The 17,868-nt window shown below is 45.6% G+C and overlaps 1 protein-coding gene across 1 annotated transcript in view; it reads left to right on the top strand.

Annotated features, from left to right (window-relative positions):
* The window catches only part of LOC125724953 (NACHT, LRR and PYD domains-containing protein 12-like), a 31,562-nt gene that overhangs the window by 11,594 nt on the left and 2,100 nt on the right, over window positions 1-17,868 (top strand). Inside the window, exons 8-16 of the mRNA XM_049001444.1 lie at window positions 269-1,988; window positions 7,566-7,784; window positions 7,875-7,919; window positions 7,965-8,054; window positions 8,550-8,594; window positions 8,794-8,967; window positions 9,414-9,587; window positions 16,546-16,719; window positions 16,834-16,880. Coding sequence (XP_048857401.1) covers window positions 269-1,988; window positions 7,566-7,784; window positions 7,875-7,919; window positions 7,965-8,054; window positions 8,550-8,594; window positions 8,794-8,967; window positions 9,414-9,587; window positions 16,546-16,719; window positions 16,834-16,880 — 2,688 coding nt within the window. The remainder of the gene's footprint in view (window positions 1-268; window positions 1,989-7,565; window positions 7,785-7,874; window positions 7,920-7,964; window positions 8,055-8,549; window positions 8,595-8,793; window positions 8,968-9,413; window positions 9,588-16,545; window positions 16,720-16,833; window positions 16,881-17,868) is intronic.

The following is a 17,868-nucleotide window of genomic DNA, read 5'->3' as shown; positions in this document are numbered from 1 at the left end:
GGAGAGGTTTGGGAAATGAAAAGGGGTTTTGTGTGTTTTTTGGTTCTGAGCAGATATACACTTACTACCCAGATAAATGGCTTTAAACGTTTCCTTTGGCTGCCTAAGGCTTATTCATGGTCCTGTATGCGGTGTTCCAGTAAAATACGCATGATAAAACTTTCAGATTCACATTCACAGTCACAGGGAAATATCTGGATACGTATGTGTGAAAAAGTGGTCAGGATCACGATGAGAATTAGTGCATTTTCCTCTCATTTCTTTTCAGGACAGCTCATGCTGCAAAATCAGCAGGAAATGAAATGTAAACTTAAGAAGCAATTTCAGTGTGTATTTGAAGGGAAAGCTAAGGAAGGACAGCCAATACTTCTCAGTGAGATTTACACAGAACTCTACATAACTGAAGGTGGGACTGGAGCAGTCAATAATGAACATGAAGTGAGACAGATTGAAACAGCATCCAAGAAAAGGCGAACAGAAGATACTACAGTCAAGTGCAATGATATATTTAAACCCTTATGTGGGTGTAAGACACCTATCAGAACTGTACTCACTAAAGGGGTGGCAGGTATCGGGAAAACAGTCTCTGTGCAGAAATTCATTCTCGACTGGGCAATAGGAAAAGCAAACCAGGATGTTCACTTCATATTTGCTCTTCCTTTCCGGGACCTGAATTTGATTAAGGGTGAATACAGTCTGATTGAACTGCTTCACCACTTTGCCCCAGAACTGAAATCATTTGAATCCACGGAGCTGTTTAGCTACAAAGTCTTGTTCATCTTTGATGGCCTGGATGAGTGTCGCCTTCCTCTGGATTTTCAGAACAATGAGAGCTGGTTTGATGTAACAAAGAAAACATCACTGGATGGACTGTTGACTAACCTCATTAAGGGGAATCTGCTCCCATCCGCTCTCCTCTGGATAACCTCCCGGCCAGCAGCAGCCAATCAGATACCTGCTAAGTGTGTCCAGCAGGTGACAGAGATACGAGGGTTCAGTGATGCCCAGAAGGAGGAGTATTTCAGGAGGAGATTTAATGATCAGAGCTTGGCCAGCAGGATTATCACACATGTGAAATCATCAAGGAGCCTCTTCATCATGTGCCACATACCTGTGTTCTGCTGGATTTCAGCCACTGTGTTTGAGAGGTTTTTTAGTGAGACTGACAGGGCAGAAATTCCAAGGACTCTGACTGAAATGTACACACACTTCCTGATCTTTCAGACAAGTTTAAAAAATGAGAAGTATATGAAAAACCATGAAACTAAGCTTAAGGAATACAGCAAGGAATTCCTTTTAAAACTTGGCAAACTGGCTTTTGACAACCTTAAGAAAGGCAATCTCCTATTTTATGAGCAAGATCTGAGAGAGAATGGCATCGATGTCACTGAAACTTCAGTTTACTCTGGAGTGTGCACAGAAGTCTTTAAAGAGGAGTATGGGTTGTACCAGGAGAAGGTGTACTGCTTTGTGCATCTGAGCATCCAGGAGTATCTCGCTGCTTTATACATGTTTCTGTCAAACTCATCAGCTGATCTGCTGAAAACTGCAGTGGATCAGGCATTAAAGAGCAAGAATGGACACTTGGACCTCTACCTCCGCTTCCTCCTGGGCCTCTCAACAGACTCCAGTATGACTCTGTTACAAAGGCTACTGGGACAGACAAGAACCAGCTCACATAACATTAGGATTACAGTGAAATACATCAGGGAGAAAATACAGGAGAATTTATCTCCAGAAAGGACCATCAACCTGTTCCACTGTCTGACTGAACTGGGTGACAATTCTCTAGTAGAGGAAGTACAAAGATACATGAATTCAGGAAACATTTCAGCAGATGACCTCTCACCTGCACAGTACTCAGCTCTGGCCTTTGTGATGCTGATGTCAGATGAGGAGCTGGATGTGTTTGACCTGAAGAAATTCATCAGACGAGATAAAGAGCACTGCAGGCTGCTGCCTGTGGTCAAGAACTCCAGGACGGCACTGTAAGTGACGTGGGGATGGGAAACCATGTCTGGGCTGGCAGTAGTACGTGAATATTGTTTGAAATGTGTAATATATATTATATATTTCTCCTCATGGATTAATAAGTGGGTTTTATTTTGATAATCACAGCTATAGCTGTTTGCATAGCAGCAGCTAATCTTGACCACAGACTTTGTAATGACTGAAGGTAGTGATGTCACTTTTTGTTTGTTACTGCGTTTTCATTCCCATCCAGTCTGCCTTCTGATCACAGGCACAGCATCCTAACCTGCTATAGAAACAGTGAGGGCTCTTTATCCACAGGGTGTATAAGTGGTATGTGAGCAGAGGAAGCCCTAACCCTAACCAGACTCAAAGGGGGAGCCCATCCTCCAGGGGGCAGCAGAGGAAGCCCTAACCCTAACCAGATTCAAAGGGGGAGCCCATCCTTCAGGGGGCAGCAGAGGAAGTCAAATGATCAAGATGGCAAAGTCCTAATTCACATTATCCCAACATTTCAGTCACAAAGCAGGGGGCAGGGAGGTGATGACAGGCAAGTGCTGGAGCTGCTTCAGATGGCAGGGAGAACAGTAGTACGGCAGCAGGGTAAACAGGGAAGATGTCACAGGCAGAAGGGTGAGCAGGCCGGAAGGACTCACAGGTAGTGGAGACGTCGCAGGCAGCAGGGTAGGCAGGATATCTTGAAAATTTGGGATCTTCATACAGCACAGCCCAGGAGGAGTAGGGGAAATAAAATGTGCAACTAGCCAAAGGGGGAGACTATAGGCAGTGCAAACAGTTAGGTGAGTGCAGTATGTAAGCTCCGGCAGATATGGCTATGGCAGCATAAGTAGGAGGGAGAGGCAGGTGGGAACACAGGCATGGGGAGTCCCTGAAATGTCAGCACTCCAATTCCACAAGGGGCTGTGAAGCTAAAGTGACAGACCGACAGTACAGTTTATCCAAAGCCAATGGCACCGATCCCCACCCAGCTCTACACCTCACACTATAGGTCTGACTGGGAGTGAGCAGTTAGTTAGAGCTAGAACTAGAGTCCCTACAAGCTAAACTAAACAGGAGTGTTTTTAGTCTAGACTTGAATATTGAGAGTCAGCCTGAATCCCGCACATCCAATGGAAGACCATTCCACAGCTGAGGAGCTCTATAAGAGAAAGCTCTGCAGCCTGCCGTAGCTCTTTCTACCCTGGGTACTAACAGATATCCTGCTCCTTGAGATGGAAGAAAGCGAGGAGGGTTGTATAAGGCCAGCAGGTTACTACGGTATTCTGGTGCAAGGCCATTCAGTGTTTTATAAATCAATAGCAGTATTTTGTAGTTAATCAGAGACTAACTGCAAGCCAGTGAAGGGAGCATAGAACAGGGCTAATATAATCAAATTTTTTTGTGTTTGTAAGAACTCTGGCTGCTTTTGTACCAGCTGAAGTTTATGTGAGGATCCAGATGGGCACCCAGAAAGGAAGGCATTACAGTATCCAGCCAGGAAGTTATAAAGGTGTTAGTGTTTCCACTTCCTGAAAGGAGAGCATCTTCCGAAGCTTGGCGAGGTTCCGTACATGATAGAACACAGCTTTAGTGATGCTTTTTATATGAGCATCGAAACATAAATCTGAATCAACCAGAAGACCAAGATCTCTGACCACTGTGTCAGGTTGGGTAGGAAGACCACCAAGGTTGAGGTTGTCAAGCTTATTTCGAGCCGCCTTCGGACCAGTAAACAGTACTTCTGTTTTTCAGTCTTTAACATAAAGAAATTATTTCCCATCCAACACCGGATATTTAGTCGACAGTCTTCTAACCGAGAGCTGTGATGCATCATCCGGCTTAACAGATATATATAACTGTGTATCATCAGCAAAACAATGAAACCCAGCACCATGATTTCTGATAATGTAACCAATATATAACATTTTTATATCTCCACCAATATGTTTTGAAATTAATTAGATTTTAATTAATTATTATTTAATGATGTTTATTAACTAATTTTTCTGACGAATGGTTGGTTCCTCCAAACTCAATTGCGAATCCCCGTCATTCGGTCAATGTGAGACTTGGATGTGATTCACGAGTTACCAGTATCGCTTAGTAACCTGGGTTAGAAGGCTCGTCCAGCTAGCTGCGTCACCAGGTAATGTAAATGATCGGTAGCGTAGCTCTCCTCACGGCCGATAAGAGAGAGTCTTGCGATATTTCAGGCGAGTTTGAGGTTTCAGAGCTTAGTAGCCAGATCGCACAGAGGCAGGGACTATTGTGAGCACTCAATGAACGGAGGCTGAAGTGGTGTAAAAGACATGCATTTATTCCTAACTAACACTACAGCTAACATAAGACAGACATTACACTTCACATAAACAACAAACATAAAATAACAGAATAGAACCAAACAGAATGTAACATGAAAATGCAGTGACCAGATTTAAAATGGGTAACCTTAAAAGGGAAATACTGTTCTGCAAAGCAAGCACAGTTTGTGGAAACACGACCCTAAAGTCATAAAGCAGGTTAACAGAACTGCTTAGGTTGTTAGAATGAAAGGAAGCTGGTTTACTTGTTTGCAGAGTGGAGGGGGTCTTGGCAGTAGGTTGCAGAGGTGATGAGCTGAGGGAATGGTAGCACCCAAGAATGTGCGGCGTTTGGAGCGGTTGTTGGAGTGGAGCCCCTTGAATTCTCTCTCCTTGTGAAGCTTTAAGGTGAAAGGCTCTGTCTTGGTTGCAGTTCTCTGTTGGGTAGCAGGCCTTCACCGGCAGGCTTCAGGAGGGCTTCTCTTCTCCTCCCTCTGCGGGGCTGATGTTCTCCTCTGCTCCTCTCTCTTCTTCCCCCTGCACTCTTCTGAGGTGCCATGTTTTATGGTCTAAAGTTCATGAATAGGGATGACCTGGAATTCGACATCTGAACCAATGGCTGATCATCTAGTTGGTGGGCTTTCGGAGGGGTGTCTGTGACAGTCCTTTTGGTATTCATGACTAGACCGGTACCACTTTACCGATGATTTTCATTAAACTGGTGTAACTTTAATCTTGCAACTTTCGTTAAACTGGTGTAACTACATACAGTTTCATGGTAACCACTGACCAGATTTGGAATCAGGAGTGATTTTCCATCAGTTTGACACCAAACATGCCATACCAGCCTGTCTGGTCACACCTCATACCATCTGTATTAATTAATTAACAATTTCTGATATTATGTATGTTAATAAATCCCATCCATATACATTATTGCTGTTTGACGTTGCACATCAACAGAGGTTGCTACTTTGGATCACTTGTATGGACATTACATTACATATTCACATTTAAATAGCATATCTTACCCTTAGACAGGCATGGCTGTTAGTTTGAGGCAATAACAATTTAAATTGCACATCTGGGAACAACTTGTGAGACTTGTGAGTTTAATGTTGAAGAATTCGGTGTTAGACTAGACAGAGATTCAAATAGGAATTTAGGATTAATTTTCTTCTCTTCCATGAGTCTGGAGAGGTACACAGACCTCACAGTCTGTACTTAGAGAGGCTCCTTCCAGGTAGATCTGAAAACTTCTAGTTTAGTTGAGCCCCATTTGCGCTCTAGCTTGCGTGAAGCCTGTTTAAGTTACGCGTATAATCAGAGCACCAGGGGGCAGGTTTCTTATCTCTATGCTTCATCTTCTTAAGTGGAGCTACAAGATCTAGGTGCTGCGAAGCGATTTCTCCATGTGCACAGTTACCCGTTCAAGTTCATTTTCACACGGGGCTTCAGATGTAAGGCTGAAGGACTGTGGAAGTTGGTTGAGAAACACTGTTGTAGTGGATGAGGCAATGGAACGTCTGATACTGTACTTTGGACCTGGAGCCGAAGGGAGGCTATACTGTATATCAAACGTTAACAAGTAATGATTTGAAAGCAGACAATTTTGAGGTAAGGGACCAGACGGTCTATACACAATAACAATGATGATTGGAGGTTAGGGACCAGACGGTCTATACACAATAACAATGATGATTGGAGGTTAGGGACCAGACGGTCTATACACAATAACAATGGTGATTGGAGGTTAGGGACCAGACGGTCTATACACAATAACAATGGTGATTGGAGGTTAGGGACCAGACGGTCTATACACAATAACAATGGTGATTGGAGGTTAGGGACCAGACGGTCTATACACAATAACAATGGTGATTGGAGGTTAGGGACCAGGCGGTCTATACACATTAACAATGGTGATTGGAGGTTAGGGACCAGACGGTCTATACACAATAACAATGGTGATTGGAGGTTAGGGACCAGACGGTCTATACACAATAACAATGGTGATTGGAGGTTAGGGACCAGACGGTCTATACACAATAACAATGGTGATTGGAGGTTAGGGACCAGGCGGTCTATACACATTAACAATGGTGATTGGAGGTTAGGGACCAGGCGGTCTATACACAATAACAATGGTGATTGGAGGTTAGGGACCAGATGGTCTATACACAATAACAATGGTGATTGGAGGTTAGGGACCAGGTGGTCTATACACAATAACAATGGTGATTGGAGGTGAAGAACTACAAAGAGATAATCCCGCAAGACTAAGAAGAAGAATTTCAAATTTTTGCAATTTTGCAAACTTTGCTCAGACACTCCTAGTTCAGACTGAAATATGGCAGCAGCACCAGCACCTTTGCACCAGAAATGATAGATGAGAGAGAGAGAGAGAGAGAGAGAGAGAGAGAGAGTTTGGAAGCTCAAAATTCCCACCAGAAAGCTGCACTTGAATGGCTAAAGATAGAAGTTGGTGATGTGACAATACTGAACTTACAAGAATGGCGAACGCATGGTTACTGCAAGGGACAATGCTTGTGAAATTCTCCACAATGTTTCTTTTTAACTGCTTCAGAATCTTAGGCTAGAAGGCTGAACTGAAAGCAAATCATGAATCCTTCTGTTATCTTGCTTTGTATGTAGCCTAAGCGCGTTTCCCCAGCAAAGACGATAATCGCCGGTTAGTCACGGTCAGATCTCGCCACCGGGATACTTGTCTGATTACGCTCATTACCGATAATATCATCATATCACCCAGACGTAATTGGTGATTTGACATGTTCCCAGGTATAACAATACAGGGAGAAAAAGGATTTTACTCATGGGATCAGGAATCCAAGTGCCAGTTGCTGCTGCATTAGCTGCTGGGAATGTTCACATCTCCTCCTTTCAGTGATACGTGTCGAGTGTAGGGACACCTGGCAGAAAGATGGCTAAGGACTGCACTGGAAGCACTGGTCTGACTGTTAATGGGAGGGTTCACGTCCATCTTACTGTTGATGTGTTCCTATATATTCCTGTATATTCTGTGATTTTTGGCTGTAGCTTCTACTAAATGTTTTACCTCTAGTTTTGAGCAAAGATGCACTGACTCACAATTAGTGGTCACATGACTGCAGCAGATTGTCAGGACACACAGAACACTCTGCAGACTATAATTCATTTTGAAGTGTAAACTCTGCTACTAATTATACTGAAAACAAATACTTATAGTAATGCTTTGTATTTTACTAATGTGTAGGATGTGTATGTGTCTGTGTCTTAAAGTGTTTTCTATTTCAGGCTGAACAACTGTGATCTAATAGATAAACAGTGTGAAGTGCTGTCTTCAGCTCTAAGATCAAACTCTTCCACCCTGAGAGAGCTGGACCTGAGTGACAATAACCTGAAGGATTCAGGAGTGAAGCTGCTCTCTGCTGCACTGGGGGATTTACACTGTAAACTGGAGATACTGAGGTCAGTATTACTGGGTATTCTACACTGTAAACTGGAGATATTGAGGTCAGTATTACTGGGTATTCCACACTGTACGCTGGAGATACTGAGGTCAGTATTACTGGGTATTCCACACTGTACGTTGGAAATACTGAGGTCAGTATTACTGGGTATTCCACACTGTAAACTAGAGATACTGAGGTCAGTATTACTGGGTATTCCACACTGTACGTTGGAAATACTGAGGTCAGTATTACTGGGTATTCCACACTGTAAACTGGAGATACTGAGGCCAGTATTACTGGGTATTCCACACTGTACGCTGGAGATACTGAGGTCAGTATTACTGGGTATTCCACACTGTACGTTGGAAATACTGAGGTCAGTATTACTGGGTATTCCACACTGTAAACTGGAGATACTGAGGTCAGTATTACTGGGTATTCCACACTGTACGTTGGAAATACTGAGGTCAGTATTACTGGGTATTCCACACTGTAAACTGGAGATACTGAGGTCAGTATTACTGGGTATTCCACACTGTACGTTGGAAATACTGAGGTCAGTATTACTGGGTATTCCACACTGTAAACTGGGGATACTGAGGTCAATATTGCTGGGTATTTCACACTGTAAGCTGAAGAAACAGAGGCCAGTATTGCTGGGTATTCCACACTGTAAGCTGAAGATACTGAGGCCAGTATTGCTGGGTATTCCACACCGCAAACTGGAGGTACTGAGGTCAGTATTGCTGGGTATTCCACACCGCAAACTGGAGGTACTGAGGTCAGTATTACTGGATATTCCACCCTGTAAATTGGAGATACTGAGGTCAGTATTACTGGGTATTTCACACTGTAAACTGGGGATACTGAGGTCAGTATTGCTGGGTATTTCACACTGTAAACTGGAGATACTGAGCAATTAGCTAAGGGAAAGGGAGGAGGGGGCCTGCCTTGTCTTAGACACTAAACTGTAATTCTTGAAATATTTATTAGAGCATCACATTTATTTAATAATTGTAATGGTGAGGTGATATTATTTATTGGGGATTTTTTTGTCTGTCTCTCTGCAGGCTGTCAGGCTGTAGAGTCACAGAAGAAGGCTGTTCTTCCCTGGCTTCAGCTCTGAGGTTAAACCCCTCACACCTGAGAGAGCTGGATCTGAGCTGCAATCACCCAGGAGACTCAAAAGTGAAGCTGCTCTCTGCTGTACTGGAGGATCCCAGCTGTAAACTGGAGAAGCTGCAGTGAGTTCAGAATATGCATTTTACACAAAAGTAACTGGACACCAAGAAAACCCACAATGCCTTTCAGCAGTTACATAATAAACAAACACAAACAGCTTCTGTTTTCTTCTCCTACGTCCTTATATCCCACAATCTTATCAGCCCTCGATCCATGTTAGAAATAATTAAGCAGTGAAGCAGGAAACATCCATTCAACCATATAATCCATGTAAAACATTTGCGTTGTTCAGCAAAGTTAACGGCACTGTTACAGTTAAACATGCTGACTTAAACGTGTTATGGACAAAAAATAAAGGACACCAAACAGAATCAAGATGATTGTTAGAATGATTTTTAGTAATTTAATTGTTTTCTGAAAATCCATTATGTCATGGCTCCTATTGTCCTTATTTGAATACAGGGCTGCAGTGTAACAAGTGGATTTAAAAGTGTTAAATTTTTTTAAGGGTGAACCTGTGTGAACTCACAGAGAAATGCTGTGAGGCACTGGCTTCAGCTCTCAGATCAAACTCCTCACCCCTGAGAGAGCTGGACTTGAGTGACAATGACCTGCAGGACTCAGGAGTGAAGCTGCTCTCTGCTGGACTGGGGGATTTACACTGCAAACTGGAGATACTGAGGTCAGTCTTACTGGGTATTCCACACTGTAAACTGTGGGTACTGAGGTGAGTATTACTGGGTATTTCACACTGTACGCTGAAGATACTGAGGTCAGTCTTACTGGGTATTCCACACTGTAAACTGTGGGTAGTGAGGTGAGTATTACTGAGTATTTCACACTATACGCTGGAGATACTAAGGTAGAAAATAACTAATGATTTCAAAATAATGCAGGAGTATCTAAGTCTACAGGTTGACTCAAAAAATAACATTAGACTCGCTAAGTGGAATGTTGAAAGGAAGATTGCACTGGAGGCTAAGGACGACATTAAAAGTTTCTTCCAATATTTTAACTCCAAAAGAGCTCTAATAGCTGAAATCACTCATCTGCAGGATAGTAAGGGCCTTGTAATTGAAAATGAAGATTGATATAGTAAACGAGTCTAATGATTATTTTACACGGGTGTTCACATTAGAGGACATGATTAACTTACCACCATTTAGTACAAATACAGCGTCGTATATAAACAATATACAGTCCCTCCACAATTATTGGCAGCCCTTGTAATAGGTACTTCGAAATCCTGCATTGGTCGCTCGCTGTACTATTCTGTGTGATGACGTCATAATTTTTTCAGCGGCGGCTACGGGTTGGGTGCGAAAATGCGGTTTTCGCGGCTAGCTCTGCATTCAACTTATGAGATATCCGCCGTTTTGAATAATTAATTTATCCTTGATTTTCTTATTTTTTACCAGATCAAAATCGGTTCAGTTTTCGCGGAGCAACAACAATTTTAAAACAAGAAAACAAACTTTCACGCACTAAATAAAAATCGAAAGAATCATGGGGCATTGATTATTTGTGTAGAGGCATATTTATTGGACCCTAAATGTGAAAATTGCCAAATATGATGACGATTTGTCACGGGACGCGGTCGGGCGAAGCGGGCAGAGCGGCGATCGTGTGGGTAGGCAGGTAAGAAGCAGGCAGGCAAGCGGAATACGGGGAAAACGGGGTTTAATGGAGGAAAACGAGGTGCAGGGAACACCAGACGCTGACTGACATCAGGTAACATCAATGACGGAAAAAGGACTCGGGTAAGACACGGACTGAAATACACAGGACTGATTGAAAATAAGCAGACACAGCTGGGTACAATCCGGGAAACACACATGGGTAAGCAGGGGGCGTGGCACACAGGAGGAGCCGACGAGCAGGGCATGACAGAACCCCCCCCCCAAAGGCGCGCTTCACCGGGCACGCCAGGGAGGAGGCGACAGACGGGACACGGGAACCGGGACCTGGAGCAAAAAAAACAGAACCATCAACGAGAGACGGGAAACAGGACCGAGGCACAAAACAGGGCAAGCGACTGGACGTGAGACAGGAGCTGACACAGGACAGGGAAGGCAGAGAGACAGATCAGGAAAGGGGACACAGCGGGAACAGGAGGAACAAAAGGACCAGGAGTGAACGAAGGGAACAGAGGAGGACGAGGAGCAGAGACGGGAGGAACAAAGCGAGGGGGAGCAGAGACAGGCGGGACCAAGAAAGGGGAAGCAAACGAAGGAGTGACCAGGGCAGGAGAGAAGGCGGGGGAACAAAGGGGAACCCGTGGGAGCCCCAGCGGGCGACGGGGGGCGACCGGAGGGGCCGCAGGCGGCCGGGAGGCCGGAACCGGAGGGGACCGTGAAGGGGCTGAGGAGACAGGGCGAGGGACCCGCGGAGGGGCCAGGGAGGGAGCAGGAGGGAGCACCGGGGAAGGGGACGAGGGAGCTGGAAGGGGCCAGGGCGAAGGCAAGGCGAGGGGGGGAGCCGCAGTAGGCGGCGACGTCCTCCGACGGGCCGAAGGTGGGGGCCCCGCAGGCGACCGAGGAGCCGCCGTCGGGGAGCCCGCCGGCAACCGACCCGGCACCGGAGGGGGGAGCGAGGCAGGGCGACGAGGCACCGGAGGGGGACCCGCAGGCGCCAACCGAGCCCCAGCGCAGGCGAGGCAGGGCGAGCCAGGGGGCAGGGGGGGCGGGACCCCAGCCCTGCGTCTGTGTCCCCTCCCTTTACGGGACACAGACATGATGACCCCAGGTCGGGGTCGAGTTCGCCGGGGCGAGGGAGAAAGAGGCACAAGTGTGATCCCCGAGGGGTCCCATTCCAGCTCCTCCACCTCCGAAGAGGGAGGAGCCATGATGGAGTCCTCCGGGACCACCTCGGGGACTAAGGCGACAAGAACTGGGGCACGGTCAGGGACTGGAACAGGGTCAGCAGGCTGTGGGGGAGCGCGGTCAGGACTTGGAGCGCGGTCAGGACTTGGAGCTAAAGTCTGGGGGGGCGCCTGCCCGGGAGCTGCAGGTGGCTGCAGTGGGGGCGCCGGCCCGGGAGCTGCAGGTGGCTGCAGTGGGGGCGCCGGCCCGGGAGCTGCAGGTGGCTGCAGTGGGGGCGCCGGCCCGGGAGCTGCAGCAGGCGAAGGGGGCTGCGCAGGCAGCGAAGGCGGCTGCGCAGGCAGCGCCGGCCGCACGGGAGCGGGGTCCGCAGACAGAGGCGGCAGCTAAGGCGGCTGCGCAGGCAGCGCCGGCCGCACGGGAAAGGGGTCCGCCAGCAGTAACGGAGGGAGGTCCTCAGTACTGGCGATCGCTGGTCCCCTCCGTCTCCCTCGCTGGCGCCTGGCGGTGGCGGGAGGCAGCGCGACGTCCGTGAAAACGGACGGCGGAAGAAAGGCTTCCGGCTCCGGGTAAGGGTAGAGGAAGGGCTCCTCGTCCTCGTCCTCACTGGAGAGCCAGTACTTCCACGCGGGATCGGGGTCGCGTGTGGTCGGCCCCCGGGCTGGAGGTAGGGCGGGTACCTCCCTCTCGTCCTCTGTCGGGAGCCAAAGCCTGGAGAGCGAGCAGGCGCCGAGACGGATCGTCTCCTGCGGGACTCTCCTCCGTCTTCGCTTCTTCTTTTGTTGGTCTGTCATTCTGTCACGGGACGCGGTCGGGCGAAGCGGGCAGAGCGGCGATCGTGCGGGCAGGCGGGTAAGAAGCAGGCAGGCAAGCGGAATACGGGGAAAAGGGGGTTTAATGGAGGAAAACGAGGTGCAGGGAACATCAGACGCTGACTGACATCAGGTAACATCAATGACGGACAAAGGACTCGGGTAAGACACGGACTGAAATACACAGGACTGATTGAAAATAAGCAGACACAGCTGGGTACAATCCGGGAAACACACGTGGGTAACCAGGGGGCGTGGCACACAGGAGGAGCCGACGAGCAGGGCATGACACGATTGATGCATGCCCACACTATACAATTGTGTGCCCACTTCAGGATGATTGAAGATTGAAGGGATTTTATACCCACTCCGATTGCTGTGCGGTGGAATGTCACGTGACCACCGATCTGGCTCCTGATTGGTTGGGCATCATGCCAGCTAATGTAGATACCCCCAAGTAAATTTTCATTTCAACATTCAACAACAAAAATCACTAAGATTGGTTAGATATTGGCAAAGTTATGGTTGTTTAAGTGCACCATACCCTATTTACAATTTCTTACATTTATTGAACGAGGCGCAGGCGGTCCTCCGCCTATGCAGAGCGAAGTTGCTCTAAGTAGTCACAGTTTTTTCTACAGTTCTAACTGTAATTACATTAGAACAAAAAGCCGATTTCAGTTATATTAAATCTTCAATATCTCTGGTTCTATTAAAGATATATTGACAAATGAGGTATCATTTTTTATGGTGTTTTAAATCTCTTTCCATTAAAATAGGTGTGAAGTTAATCAAGACACCTTGGTGAAAAATTTCCAAGTACAAAGGCGTGCCAATAATTGCGGAGGGCACTGTTTCTATAACTGAGGCTGATGTGGTACAAAGCCTGGCTAAGCTCAAAATAAATAAATCGCAGGGCCTTGATGGCAACTTACCTATAGTTTTAAAATAGATGAGGGATATTATTAGCCAACCTTTAACTTTACTATTTCAGAAATCGTTATTTGCGGGTGTGGTACCTTCTTATTGGAAGTATGCTAATATAACGCCCATATTCAAAAAAGGGGATAGATGTAATCCAGCAAACTATAGGCCAATTACTTTAACTTGCATAATTGTAAAAGTAATGGATGCTATAATCCAAGTGAAAATGGTATATTACCTGGATACTGTCAGAATCACGGGTTATCGGATGGGTAAGGCGAATGGGCAGGCGGGCAGGAAGAATCAGGCAGGGATGAGGCAGGCAGGCGGAAGAAGGGGAAAACTGGGGATTTATTCGGGAAACGGAGGCCAGGAAACATCTGACTGGGCCCAAAACTGGACAAAAATAATCAGACACAGCTGGGCAAGATCGGGGAAGCACACGTGGATAATCAGGGGGCGTGGCACACATGAGGATCGGACAAGCCGGGCATGACAGATACAAATAACATTCTGAGGGGTAGCCAACATGGATTTAGGAGAGGTAGATCTTGTTCAACTAATCTGCTTGAGTTCTTTGAGGAAGCTACAAGAGAAATTGATCACATAAAGTACTTAGATTTGCAGAAGGCCTTTGATGTTGTCCCCCTCAAACGGTTCTCGTTTAAGCTCAAAGCTGCAGGGATTTTAGGAACTGTAGCAGCTTGGATTGAAAACTGGTTAACAGGCACAATGTTATTAGAGGCAAAATGTCACAGTAGGCCTGTGTTCATAGTGGGGTACCACAGGGTTCAATTTTAGGACCACAATTGTTCCTAATTTACATTAATGATATTGACACCAGGTGCAGTGGTTAGCACTGTTGTCTCACACCTCTGGGACCCAGGTTCGAATCTGCCTGGGTCACATGTGTGTGGAGTTTGCATGTTCTCCCCATGGAGGTTTCCTCCGGGTATTCCGGTTTCCCCCCACAGTCGAAAAACATGCCGAGGCTAATTGGAGTTGCTAAATTGCCCGTAGGTGTGCGTGTGAGAGTGAATGATGTGTGTGAGTGTGCCCTGTAATGGGCTGGCCCCCCATCCTGGGTTGTTCCCTGCCTCGTGCCCATTGCTTCCGGGATAGGCTCCGGACCACCCGCGACCCAGTAGGATAAGCGGTTTGGAAAATGGATGGATGGATGGATAAATGTAAGGTAATCTATGCAGGGAGCAGAAATATAAAGTACAGATATTTTATGGGTTCCACTGAAATAAAGGTAGCTGATTATGAGAAAGACCTCGGTGTGTATGTTGATGCTTCCATGTCCCACTCTCGCCAGTGTGGGGAAGCAATTAAAAAGGCCAATAGGATGTTGGGTTACATATCTAGGTGTGTGGAGTTTAAGTTAAATGAGGTGATGCTAAGATTATACAATTCCTTGGTAAGACCCCAGATAGAATATTGTTTTAATGTGAGAGGGGGATATAGGGCTTTCAAAGGAACAATCAGGTTCGCATGGTCCATTCATAAATATTCATTAAAATATACACAGGCCCACATAGCACGCACATAATTATCTGTGACACCCATGGTGCACTGTTATTAGTATGAATTCCATTTATTTCACTGTTCTGTCATATTGCTGCCGCAATTCAATTTTTCTTTGAAGATGGCAAACAGTGAAGGAGAGACTGGGCATGCAGGCCGTCTTCCCCGTCGGAGTGTGAATGCAGGTGATGTGATCCCATCTGTGACACTGTAGCTTTGGCTGAGATGTACAGTATTTTAACCCAGTGGGTGAACGACTCTCCGAAGCCAAATCTATGCAGTGTATTAAAGAGGAATGTCCAACTGACTGTCAGATGCCGTTTCTGCATCTAATGATGTAATCATGGTTGTAGTATGGGTATGCTGAGCAGTATTGACTAAATTAAATAATCTATGGATGTTGTCCGAGGCATGTCTTGTCTTGATAAAGTTTGTCTGATCAGGATGGATTATAATGATGAATGTCAAGAGCATTTGTAATGATTTTCAAGTCTGTATTCATTAGTGAGAGTGGTGGGTAACTGGATGGTTGTGTTTGGTCTTTATCAGGTTTCAATAACACTCTAATGGCCGGTAACTGGAGGGTTGTGTTTGGTCTTTATCAGGTCTCAATAACACTGTAATGGATGGTAACTGGAGGGTTGTGTTAGGTCTTTATCAGGTCTCAATAACACTCTAATGGCCGGTAACTGGAGGGTTGTGTTGGGTCTTTATCAAGTCTCAATAACACTGTAATGGATGGTAACTGGAGGGTTGTGTTAGGTCTTTATCAGGTCTCAATAACACTGTAATGGCCGGTAACTGGAGGGTTGTGTGTGGTCTTTATCAGGTCTCAATAACACTGTAATGACTGCTAACTGGAGGGTTGTGTGTGGTCTTTATCAGGTCTCAATAACACTCTAATGGCCAGTAACTGGAGGGTTGTGTTAGGTCTTTATCAGGTCTCAATAACACTGTAATGGTGTCTACACCATTTATGATGGGATTTGTGATGCATGTTTAATTCCTCTTACCAGTCTATTGAAGATTGATATAATATCTTCTAAAATGTGTATAGATTTCTGCAGATTAACCATCCGGTCTGGCGATTGGTTGTTAGGCATTTGGTTGAGGACCTTATGGAGTTCTTCTGATGTTAATGGTGGATCAAGCAGAGGTTGAGATTTCAGGTCCAGGGAGTACAAATCCAGACCAAGATTTTGTTTCAAACAACCTGTTCAGTATAAAGAGTCACAATCACAGAGAACTCAACTGGTTTGTTAAAACAAAATCTTGGTCTGGATTTGTACTCTCTGGGCCTGAAATCTCCACCTCTGTCATCAAGTACATCTGCTGTTTCATTGGTTAATATGGGTAAGTCTACATTATTTAAAACTGATACTATATCAGCTGTATCTGGTTCTTGTTCTGAGAAGTATTGGTTCTTATAAAATGTTCAAAAGATGTTAATTTTGCGTGATTATTGAAATATTTATTAGAGCAATCACGTTTAATTAAAAGTAATGCTTATATTGGTGAGGTGATCTTATTTATTGGGGATTTTTCTGTCTCTCTGCAGGCTGTCAGGATGTAGAGTCACAGAAGAAGGCTGTTCTTCCCTGGCTTCAGCTCTGAGGTCAAACCCCTCACACCTGAGAGAGCTGGACCTGAGCTACAATCACCCAGGAGACTCAGGAGTGAAGCTGCTCTCTGCTGTACTGGAGGATCCCAGCTGTAAACTGGAGAAGCTGAAGTGAGTACAGAGTGTGTGTCTGACACGCTACAGATATTTATGCATGTATGTGAATAAGAGGCACCAATAAATAAATGGATACAGCAGTACTATGTCATTCTGCTTCTCCTGTAGTGTGGATCACAGTGGAGACTGCAGGACCAGACCAGGCTTACAGAAATGTAAGTGTGTTTGCATGTTTTTATTAATAATATCATGAATCCTATGTTATGGTAGTATTCACACAGTTGTTGTGATGAGTGTGGCTTTTTGCACTGTGTGTAGATGGATTTGCATGTTTGTTTTTAGGTGAGTTTCATGTCATTTTAGACAACATCCAAACGAGAAACAAAATATCAGAATCATCACCAAAAACACTATCAGTTCATTTAATCGTTTTATGCTCATATTGTCTTTGTGTTTGTGTGGGAGTGTAGGATGGTTAAAATATATTCTGATGTAGTTATACATCTTTCATTTCACAAAAAAAGGAATCCTTTGCATTTGCCCTTTTTGCGCATGCCGTGAGTGTACAGTATGTGTTTTCTGTGTGAGATTAGTTAATATTGTACTAAGACGGCACCCGTAGGCAGTGACACCGGACTCTCTCCTCAAGTGCAAAACGTGCATTTTTACAGGGTGGTTCTGGAACACTCCTTAATATTCATGAGAGAATATTACTGATTGGTCACTGAATCCCTTAAACCAGGGGAGCCCAAATCCAGTCCTGGAGGGTCAGAGTCCTGCACATTTTTGGGTTTCTCAAAAACAAGAAATTAATTTTTGTATAGCGCAATATCACATTACATCGTCTCAAAGTGCTTTACAGCATCCGCACCCAAAGCCCCCAGTGAGTAAGCCATAGGCGACAGTGGCAAGGAAAAACTCCCAAGAAGGAAGAAACCTTTGGAGGGGCCAGATTCAAAGGGGGAGCCCATCCTCCAGGGGACAGCAGAGGAATCCCTAACCCTAAGTTCCAAGTCACACTGTCCAAATCATAAGATTTGAGAAATAACCAGAGACCAGGGGGGAGATGACAAGCCGGTGCCGACACTCCCTCCAATCGCCAGGCAACCAGAAGTAAGGCAGCAGGTCATACATGGAAGATGACACAGACAGAATGACGAGCTGGATGCAGGGACGTCAGGGATAAGCGGTTCTCTACGGAAG

Source organism: Brienomyrus brachyistius, unplaced genomic scaffold, assembly GCF_023856365.1.
Source record: "Brienomyrus brachyistius isolate T26 unplaced genomic scaffold, BBRACH_0.4 scaffold58, whole genome shotgun sequence".
Lineage (NCBI taxonomy): Eukaryota > Metazoa > Chordata > Actinopteri > Osteoglossiformes > Mormyridae > Brienomyrus > Brienomyrus brachyistius.
Note: the sequence above shows the minus strand (reverse complement) of the source record. Positions and strands in the feature narration are given on the sequence as shown.